The sequence below is a fragment of the Callorhinus ursinus genome, unplaced genomic scaffold (assembly GCF_003265705.2).
Source record: "Callorhinus ursinus isolate GAN/ISIS: 27379988/994484 unplaced genomic scaffold, GSC_fseal_2.0 scaffold100, whole genome shotgun sequence".
Taxonomy (NCBI): domain Eukaryota; kingdom Metazoa; phylum Chordata; class Mammalia; order Carnivora; family Otariidae; genus Callorhinus; species Callorhinus ursinus.
In genome coordinates, this window is record NW_027397162.1 from 127,837 (window position 1) to 138,979 (window position 11,143).

The 11,143-nt window shown below is 54.0% G+C and overlaps 1 protein-coding gene across 1 annotated transcript in view; it reads right to left on the bottom strand.

Moving 5' to 3' along the window:
- Window positions 1-8,763, bottom strand: part of LOC112806455 (uncharacterized) — a 16,944-nt gene extending 8,181 nt beyond the window's left edge. Inside the window, exons 1-3 of the mRNA XM_073889003.1 lie at window positions 8,670-8,763; window positions 4,355-4,445; window positions 2,025-2,116 (exon numbers count right to left, since the gene is read on the bottom strand). Of these exons, the coding sequence (XP_073745104.1) occupies window positions 2,025-2,116; window positions 4,355-4,388 (126 nt within the window). The 5' untranslated portion in view covers window positions 4,389-4,445; window positions 8,670-8,763. The remainder of the gene's footprint in view (window positions 1-2,024; window positions 2,117-4,354; window positions 4,446-8,669) is intronic.
- Window positions 8,764-11,143: the final 2,380 nt, after the last annotated feature.

Here is an 11,143-nt window from a genome sequence, read left to right on the forward strand (position 1 = left end):
GTGCAGAGGGCTGCAGGTGCAGAGGAGCACAGTGCAGAGGGGCACAGGAGCACGGATGCAGAGGGGTGCAGGTACGGAGGGCTGCAGGTGCAGAGGGGCACAGGAGTACAGGTGTGGAGGGCCGCCGGTGCAGAGGGTCACAGGTGCAGAGGGGTGCAGGTGCAACAGGGCAAAGGAGCACAGGTGCGGAGGGCTGCAGGTGCAAAGGAGCACAGGTGCAGAGGGGCGCAGGAGCACGGGTGCAGAGGGGTGCAGGTGCAGAGGGGCACAGGAGCACAGGTGCAGAGGGCCGCAGGTGCAGAGGGCCGCAGGAGCACAGGTGCAGAGGGGTGCAGGTGCAGAGGACCGCAGGTGCAGAGGGCCGCAGGTGCAGAGGGCCGCAGGAGCACAGGTGCGGAGGGGTGCAGGTGCGGAGGACTGCAGGTGCAGAGGGGTGCAGGGGCTGTGGCCGCAGAGAAATCCCCGAAGGCATGGGGCGTGCATTTCCCAAAACGCTGGGAAGGGCTGGAAAGGGAAGGCCCTGCAGAGCATTGCCACAGTGTGCAAGGAGGAGCCGAAGCAAAGGGAGCTGCTGGAAGGGGAGAGAGCAGAGCAGGCAGGGGACAGTGTTCGCTCCCGGAGTGGGGTCCGTGCCCCTCAGTGTGGGGGCCGGACAGAGGGCTCTGCTGCCCGCCTGGCTGCGTGCGGGCTGGGGCCTTGCCTTCCGGCGGCTCAGTCTCTGCATCTGTAAAATGGTCGGGATAAAGAGTAGTGCTGCCTCCTGGCGGGGGAGTGTGAGCATTCAACGGACAGTCCAAGAACGGAATCCGTAACAGGGCGTGGCGCTTTAGTAAGGGCTGGAAGCTCAGCTGCTACAACTCTTGCCTCATCTGGTTTCTTAAAACTATCTGCTTTCATACAAATGTAAACGCTGCTTTTCCAACAGGAAACATCCCGCCTCGGTGCGGTGCACACAGCTGTAGCGGTTTCTGGCAGGGCTGTGACCTCTAGCACTTTCCTTCTCTGCAGGGCTGACCGATCATGGTCCCATTTCATCCTCAGGAGGTAGCCTCTGTGCTTTCTGCATTCTACAGATGAGGAAACGGGGCCAGAAAGCACCAGTAACTTGCCCCACTCGTTATGATGAGACACAGAGGTGGGGGGTATGGGGTTGTCAAGTAGAGATGCCAACATACCCTTCTTGGGGGACAGGAATCTGCCCCCATTCATGTTACAAACCCTTACAGGCCGGGCGCTTTCTAAAAACAGCACAGATGCGAGTTCATTCACTCTTCAGAATAACCCCTGGGCCATGGTAAACCTTGTAGCCCCATTTTACAGATGAGGAAACTGCAGGGTACCCAGAGTTGTTCAGGAACTAGTGCCAGGTCTCACAACTGTGAGTGGCTGAGGGGGGATGTGAACCTGCAGTCAGACTCCGAGTTTTCGCCCTCAGCTGCACCAGGCTGGCATTCGCAGCTGTGAGGCACAGAAGGGCCAGGAGGGTGGGGCCTGCACTTAATGCCCCTTTCTTTGCAAAAGCAGCCCATCCCTATTCCGGGGTTTCTCGGCTCTGCACGGGTGAGATCATTTGGGGGCCAGATCATTGTGTGCTGTGGACTGCAGGATGCTGAGCGGTGTCCCTGGCCTCTACGCCCCCCTTCAGGGCTGACACCCAAACACGGTTTCAGCCACTGCCAGTGTCACTGTCTTGTCCCAGCCTTCTGTTCTCATGGTTGCATCACACAGCGATAACTACTCTGAAGAAAACTAAGCAAGGCAAGGCGTTACGGAGTGATGAGGAGGAAGTGAGCAGGGAGGCTTCCTGGAGGAGGCGACATTCCAGCGGAGGTAGAAATTAGGAAAGAGAAGAAGGCAGGAAAGAGGCCCAGGAAATCCAGTCCCCACGGGATGGGGCCATATCCTTTTGTGGAGGTGCAAGGGGGGCCCTTGCCACCCGAGGGTCTCTGCCGGGCAGAGAGAGTGGCAGATGCGCCTGACCTCTCAGAACTGAGGGGCCCTCTGGTCAAAGGGAGAAGGCTTACCGTGCTCCAGGCCGGCAGGAATCTGACTGGCATTTTCCCCTTCTTTTTGGAGAGCTTCTCTGAAGTAGAAGCAGGGCTCTGAGAAGGCAGGACTGGGAAGGAAGAAGGAGTAATGAGGTAGGGAAACTCAATAAAATCCCAATAATGAAACCCACAAGAGCTAATATGGATCAAGACTTGCTGTATGCCAGGCCGTCTTCTAAATACTATCCAGGTATCACCTTATTTGGTTTTTCATAATAACACTACAAGATGGCTACCATCATCATCCCACTTTACAGATGAGGACCCGGGCACAGAGAGGTTAAGACACTTGCTCTAGGTTGCACAGGGGTGCCCTAAGACATGCGTTAAACTGCATCCCAAAGGTCAAAAGGGAACAGGCAGGAGATGCCAGTGAGTGAAGGGGCTGGGGTAAGACAATGGGGGCACTGGAGTCTGTGGTGGACTAGAACTCCCAGGATCTCAAATACTCAAATTTGAGAGAGGCAGAGAGACCAAGACCAAATCAATACACTAGAAAATACCAGAGAGTGACAGACATCGTGACAAAAATAAACTAGGTTGGAATGAAGGTAAGTCCCTGGATGCTGATGACTTTGTTTTGACCTTCATTTTGAGAAGGAGATGGCCAAGTGAGCATATGATGGGAGAGCATTCTTGGGCAGGGAAACAGCATGTGCAAAGGCCCTGAGGTGGGATGTTAAAGGCAAAGCTAGGAGGCCAGGGTGGCTGGAGTCTGTTGAATTGGAGGGAGAGAGATGGGTATGATGAAGGCAGGCCAGCAGGGCCCCGTCCCTTGGGGCCACTGGGAACCCTATATAGAGTTTGTATCATTCTCCAGCTTGAGAGGTCTGACAGGACCTGATTCTCATTTTTATAAGATTCCTTGGCCTGCTCAACGGGGAACAGTTTGGTGGAGGCAGGAGTGGAAGACAGGATACCACTTGGCACAGAGCAACAGTAGGTTGGGCCACGTTTCTTCCCGGATCAGAGTACGTGGGTAATTTCCTGAGGATGTGAGGGAAAGTGGTTTCTTAGATTTTAAAACACAGCATCCCAACACATCTTGTTTCTCTGGCTGATCTGTTGGTGAAAGATCACGCTCCTGAGCATTTCTGCCCCCAAAATGAAAACACACATTCACACAAAAATCTCTATTCGCAATAGCCAGCAACTGGAAACAACCCCGGTGTCCCTCCAGGGGTATAGCTACATCACGGAACCCCACTGAGCAATAAAGAGGGATGAAGTGAGGGTGCCCACAGCAGCCCGGATGGCTTTCCGGGGCACTGTGCCGAGTGGGAAAAAGCAAATCTCAGAAGGTCACTGGCTGCATGGTTCTGTTGATACAAGGTTCTCAAAATGACAGAATCACAGAGATGGAGAAGATTTGTCACAGCCACATGGGGGAGAGGGAGGGACAGTGAAGGGGGCAGCTCCAGGGAGATCTCTGTGGTGACAGAACAGTTCTGTATGTTGACTGGTGTGATGGTCACACTCAGCGACAAATGTGAGAACCGACCCTAAAAAATACACATGCATTGGGTCAGGATGTATTTCCTCATTCAGTGTTGTCCTATCACTGCTTAAGACATGACCATTTGGGGAAATGGGATGAAGGTCCGTGGGACCTCTCTACTATTATGGCAACTTCCAGTGAATATAAATTATTTCCACATAAAAAGTGGTTTTTTAAAAAGATTTTATTTATTTGAGAGACAGAGCGTGAGAGAGAGAGAGAGAGATTACAAGCAGGGGGAGTGGCAGCGGGAGAAGCAGGCTCCCCACAGAGCAGGGAGCCCCATGTGGGGCTTGATCCCAGGAGCCTGGGACCATGACCTGAGCCGAAGGCAGACGCTTACCCAGGCGCCCTACACAGAAAAAGGCTTAAAACAGGAAGCATCCCGGCAAACCCAAGAGCCCTCCCTCACCCAGCCACGCTGCCAGCAGGACCCCGAACTGGCCCACTCCTGCCCTGCCCATCCACCATCTCCTTGGGTCGGACCTCCATCATCTCCCACCTGGATGACTCTGTGGCCCCCTGAATGGGCAGCTGATTGCAGGAGCGCACAGATTGCTTCTGGCTCCCCGAAGACACCCCTGCAGGCTCTGAGCAGAGGAGTGCCCAGGATCCACTGACAGGATGTTAGCGTCGGGGAGATTCCATCCCGGGTGCCCCTCTGCACCCTCCCACCGCAGGAGAAGCCAGTGGGTGGTGTGTGGGGCTGGGGGCCGGTCTCCAGAGTAAATCCTCCCACCATCACCAGGCCCTAGAGGCCTGCCCCCCTCCCACCTGCCCACAGTTTTCCACCCTGTGTTTCTCTTACCTCCTTTGTCAGGTAGCTGGGTCTTCACCTCCATGGTCCCCCTGCGCTCTGCGGTGCTGAGATGCAGTATCCTGTGCAGCACAGGCCTCTCCTAGGGGCAGAGACCAGAGCAATTAGTGGATGGGCCGTAGCGATGGAGGGCCCAGGTTCTAGTCCCAGCACTGGGGAAGCCGGGTGGTCTTGGGCAGGTGACATCACCCCCCCCCACCGTTTTGTGTCCTCAACTGTGGAGGAGAGGTGTTAGCCACACCTCCCTCGTAGAGTTGCCTTCAAGGCCAACTGGATGGTTTATGGACAGCGTGTGGCATGGCGCCCGGCAAGGCCAAGGCCAGAGCTCGTGGGGCCTGGGGCTTGTGATACAAAGTGCTGAGGCCCTGACGGTGAAGCTTGGTTACCCAGGCATCAAGGGGGCCTCTGGTGCCTGGCATACAGCAGGCACTCAATACATGTGGCTCTTGGCTGGTACTGGTGTTCCTGTCTTCCTGGCCCTGTTCTGAAGCTATAAGGCAGCCTGACAAGGTGCTTCAGAGCTGGACCTCATCTCACCTCCTCCTCCTTCCCGGGACTGTAGTGAGGGCAAGGCCGCCGGTTACAGGACCCCTCACCACAGCCCGAGGGGGGAGGCCCGCACTGCCACGGTGTTGCTGCGGAGGACCAGCCCCGGGATCGGGCACCCTGGCCTGACCTGGGAAGGAAGGGCCAGCAGTTAGGCAGGCAGGGCCATGGGCCAGTCTGTCCAGAGGGTGGAGAGGGCGTTCCGGCCCGCCAGGCACCGGCTGTGAGAGCTCCAGGATCAGGTTGGCCCTAGTTAATAACAACAAGCACACAGCAACCTGAAACTTGAATTTGAGACAAACGAATAATTTTTAGTGTAAGTATGTCCCAAACACTGCATGGGACACGTCTATATTAAAAAATCATTTTTTTTTTTACTTATTTGGATAAATTCTTTTTTCTTTTTTCAAAAATGTAAGCTCCATGCCCAACACGAGGCTTCGACCTCTGAGATCAAGAGTTCCAGGCTTAAGGAACTGAGCCACCCAGGCGCCCCCCTGAGTCAGTTATTTTTAAGTATAATATGGCAAGTTCCATGCAATAGTTGGAACATATTTATACTAAAATGTAATTCACTATTTATCTGAAATTCAAATTTAAGTGGGTGTCCTAGTTTTTAGGAGTGTCCTATATTTTAAACTGGCAACACACAATTTGGGGGTTTTTAGCCTCTTTGCTTCAGCTTTGCCCGCCATAAAAATGAGGCCATTAAATGATTATCCATGAGAACTCTCTTGTCCAGGGATGATGGCAGCACCTTAGCCAGAGTGCAGGCGGTTTCTGTGCTGGTTACAATGTACTTGTTCTTAGGGGCGAGGGGTCCTCGTGCCTCAGCCCCCCATTCTCCCACCTTCCCTGCCTCACTGTCCCTGCTGCTGTCAGCTTTTCCAGTTGGGTCTCGATCCTGTCTCACCACATAGCCCTCCGGGACAAATCTAGCCCCTGCACCTGGGCCAGGCCTTCCAGGGAAAGGCCAAGCTCAGTGCTGGGGGAGATCCACGGGCCACAGACGTCATGCTCTGGAGCAACTGGGGCACAGGTGCCTGGCTCCGCGGATCAGGGGTGGCTGGGCTATGGGGGCCGGGCACAGGCAGCAGCCACGGGACTGCCCTCTATGCCGGGGGTCTAAATCAGCAAGGGTTTCCCCTCCACGGCAGCCGGCCCACCGGGCATGGGCTCGGTACGCTTGCCCAGAGCGTCTCCTTGGAGCCTGCACGGGTCAGGCTCCGGAGATGCCCAGGGACTGCCCTGGCGAAAGAGCACGGGAATGAACAAACTTACGTGCATCAGATGCACCATGACCCCCAGGCGCCAGCTGATCCCCTAACAGACTGGTGCATGCACACACACACACACACACACCACATAACACACACACACACACACACACACGCGTGCGCGCGCGTGCGCGTGCACACACTCACTTTTACTCTCCTGGCTACTTTCCAAAACTCTGACCCACTCCCTAGGCCTGGGAGGCCTACCTGGAACCACGTTCACACGCTGGCAAATGCACACACGTGTGCAGTCACACATGCACATGCTCGGCAACCCTCTGGCGCACACAGGCTCACACACACGGAGACATGCGTGTCTGTGGACGCCCATCCCAAAACTCCAAGTCCCCCTCCAGGACACGCAGACGCCCTTCCCTCTCTCCCTGACACCCAGAGCCCACGGGCTCTCACCCAGGGCCCATCCCCCTCCTCACCACACTCCACCCCTCCCACCCCCAGGTGCACCTTCCTGGCTGTGCACACTGATCTCTCTCCTAGCCCCCACGCCAGGCAGGGCGTGCACATGCAGACTCACTGGAGGTTCCAAGGCTGGTTTGCTGGTGCCCTTCTCTGCAAATCAGAAGCATCCTCCTGGACATCCCCAAATGCCTCCTTGGGGCCCCCCGCTGCTCCACTTGTCCCAAACTCCCCTCAAGACTGTCCCCCTGTGTTTCCATGCTGCAGCGGGCCAAGTCACTAACATATCCTTCTGACCCCCATCTGACCTCTCTAGCATCCTGGAGCTGACCTGATGTCTCTGCCTCCCCCATCAAACTAGCATGCCTCAAGTCTGACCATCCTGCCTCCCACGTGGACTCGTGCTCCCCAGCCGGCCCCGGAGAGAGTCCCCATAGGAGCGGTTCCAGCATCCTCTTCCGCTTCATTTCTCTCCCCAGCAATGACAGGAGAAATCTTTGAGACCCAGGGGCTCAGAAAGACCTGAGAATGCCAGTGGCCCTCGGGGCTAGTACCTGGTCCTCAGCTTGACCCTGAGGCACGCCGGCCACACCAGTGGAGGGTTTGGGCATCAGAGTCCCCTGTGTCTCTCAGACCGGGTTGCTCAGTGCCAGTGCGGGCCCTGCTGGGTATCTCCTCCCAGAGCCAGGGTGGCAGGACAGGGTGACAGGGTCTCCCTCAGCGCTTCGGCACTGAGCACGGCTGCCACGTGGAACCTGCAGCCACGGGACTGCCCTCTACGCCGGAGGTCTAAGTCAGCGAGGGCTTCCTCCATGGCAGCCGGCCCACCGGGCACGGGTTCGGTACTTGCCCCGAGTGTCTCCCTGGAGCCCGCATGGGTCAGGCTCCGGAGGTGCCCAGGGACCGCCCTGGCAAAAGAGCGTGGGAATGAACAAACTTATGTGATCAAACGGATAGAAACACACAAACTCACTTTTGAGTACAAACTCGCACAGTCACCAACACACTCATACAGTCACACAGATATAGACAAACTCACAATCACACACACCCCCATATTTAAACAAACACTAAGACACACACTCAAATACACACACACTCACCCCACCACACAGACTCCGACGCACACAAACTCCTACAGACGCAAACTCACTCAACTGCACAGACACACTCCGAGCCACACAAACGCCCACAGCTGCACCCAACCACACAGACACAGTCTTCAGCTGTGTCTCCAAGCACACAAGTTCACACAATCACACGGATGCAGGCACGTCAGACACCTCCTAAGATACACACAAACTCATACTGGCAGGCACAGCCTCACACATACAGTCATATAACACAGAGTGAGGCACACAACCAAACCTAGCCACACCCAAAAGTCAGACACAAGCTCGCACACAATCCCACACAGTAATACCGTGGCCACACAACCGGACAGACAGTCATGACCCACCAAGAGTCACAGACACACAACCACACACATTCGACGGGCAGACTCGGGGTGACACCAACCCCCACCCGCACACAGCTAAGACGCCCGTCACCCGCCTTCGGACCCGCCGGGAGGCGCAGCGGCGGGCGGACCCACTCGGACGCCCGCCAACTCCACAGCCCCAGCCGCACTTGGGCGCTGGGGCCACACCGCACAAGCCCGCAGTCAGACGCACGCTCACGCAGTCCGAGCCCAGCCTCGCGAAGTCGGAAGCCGCGCTGTGCGGGATCGCACCGGAGCCCCGCGCCGGGACAGACGTGGCTCCACACGTGGCCACCCGCCCCGAGTCAGTCCCCCACGTCCGGGCACCCCCACAGCCAAGCTCCCTCCCTCGCACACTCACCTGCTGGCGGGCCAATCACTAACTCGGAGCCACCACCCCCAGACCCGCCGGCGTCCCCGGTCCACGGGACGGGAATCCGGGTGTCGCGGACCGGACGGCTCCTCGACTCCTTAGCGCGCAGCCCAGCCACCCCGCTTCCTCGGGCAGATGCGGAGCCCGCCCCCCAGCCCACACACACTCCCTCCCTTCCCCGAGCGCCCCCTCCCCCTGCCGCCGCAAACTCACCGCTCAGCGCACAGCCCGCGGTCTCCGGGAGCCGAATGAGGCTGAGCGGAATTCAAACCCCGTCCCAAGTGCGCGCGAGCACCGCCCGCCAAACTACCAGTCCCAGAAGCCCCCGCGCCCGTCGCCCCCGCCGCTTCGTGTCCGCTAAGGAGCCCAAGCCAGGGGGGCGCGCGAGGACCGCTGGGAAATGTAGTCCCAAGACCGATGGCGGTGTCCCAAGACCGCGCTTCAGGGGCGGGGGCAGCGGGGAGGTGGCGGGATGTCCCATTCCTCCCACCCCGCAGAGGGGAAGGTCTGGGTTTCCGCAGAGGGAAGGAGCTTTGGAGGAAGAGTGGACTCCACGCTCTGCAGCAACCCCCCCCCCCCTTTACCTGGCGGTGGAGGTGCGGAAGGGTCCCTAGCGACCCCACCCCAAAATTTCCGGCATCCCTCCCCAGCCCGGGGAGGCCAAGATTAACGAACAAATGAATGAAAAGAAAATCAAACAAACAAACAAAAAAACCCCTACATTCAACAAGATCTCAAGTTTTTGCAGCGTTTATATGAGAGGAACAAACTTTTTAAACCCAGTTTCTTGTTTCTATTGGAGGAATTTGAGCACTGGGTATTTGGTGATATTAGGAAATTATTTTCTGGTGCCTGGGCGGCTTAATAGGCTAAACATCAGATTCTTGGTTTCAGCTCAGGTTTTGATCTGAGGGTCCTGAGACGGAGCCCACCTGGGGCTCCCAGCTCAGCAAGGAGTCGGCTTGAAGATTCTCTCCCTCTGTCCCTCCCCCCATTTGTGTGCGCAACCGCGCTCTCTCTCTCAAATAAATATTTTTTAAAAAATTAAAAAAATTTGGGCGCCTGGGTGGCTCAGTCGTTAAGCGTCTGTCTCCGGCTCAGGTCATGATCCCAGGGTCCTGGGATCGAGCCCCGCCTCGGGCTCCCTGCTCCGCGGGAAGCCTGCTTCTCCCTCTGCCTCTCTCCCTGTTTCTCATGAATAAATAAATACAATCTTTAAAAGATTAAAAAAATTACTTTAGGTTTAATAGTGGTATTTGGAAGGTGTATTTTTTCAGTGTCTTTGACAGATACATACTGGGACATAAGGACAGTTTAACATATGCAAATCAATAAATGTGATACACAACATTAATAGACAGAAAGATAAAAACCACACGATCATCTCAATAGGTGCAGAAAAAGCATTTGACAAAATTCAGTACCCTTTCATGATAAAAACTCTCAACAGACTGGGTATAGAAGGAACATACCACAATACAATAAAGGCAGCATGCAGTAAGCCCACAGCTAACCTCGAACTCAACCACGAGAGGTTGAAAGCTTTCCCTCTAAGATCAGGATGGAGACATGGATGTCCTCTCTTACCACTCCTATTCAATACGTATTGGAAGCACTAGCCAGAGCAATTAAGTAAGAACAAAATAACAAAAAGCATCCAAATCAGAGAGAAAGATGTAAAATTGTCTGTTTGCAGACGATATAATCTTATATGGAAAATACTAAGGACTCCACCCAAAAAAAACCTGTTAGAACTAATACACAAATTTAATAAAGTTGTAGGATATAAAATCAGCATGCAAAAAATCAGTAGCATTTCCATATACTAATAAGGTACTATCCAATAAAAAAAAGTGAAGAAATAATTCCATCAAATACAATCAAAAAGAATAAAATACTGAGAAATAAGCTTAACAAAAGAGGCAAAAGATCTATACACTGAAACTATAAAACACTAATGAAAGGAAGTGAAGATACACATAAATGGAAAGATATCCCATGTTCATAGGTTGGAAGAATTAATATTGTTAAATGTCCATTCAGCCAAAGCAATCCTCAGATTCAATGCAATCCCTATAAAAATTCCAATGGCATTTTCACAGAAATAGAAAAAATCCTAAAATTCATAAGATACCAAAAAAGACCCAAAAACCTCACACACTTTTGAGCAAGAAAAATGGTGAAAGCATGACACTTCCTGATTTAGCAATATATTACAAACCTACAGTAATAAAAACAGTATGATATTGGCACATATCATATGGCATAAAAACAGACATATAGACCAATGGAACAGAACAGAAAGCCAGAAATAAATCCACGCATCTTTGGTCAACTGATCTCCAATAAAAGTGCCAAGAATACACAATGGGATATGGATTAAGCTCTTCAATAAATGGTGCTAGGATAACTGGATATCCAAATGAAAAAGAATGAAATTGGACCCTTATCTCACACCATGTACAAAAATCAACTCAAAATGGATTAAAGACTTAAACATAAGATCTGACACCATAAAATTATTAGAAGAAAACAAGAGAGGGGGCACCTGGGTGGCTCAGTCGATTAAGTGTCCGACTCTTGGTTTAGGCTCAGGTCATGATCTTGGGTCCTGAGATCGAGGCCTCTGTCGGGTTCCCAGTGGGGCTCCGCACTCAGTGTGGAATCTGCTTGAGCTTCTTTCCCCC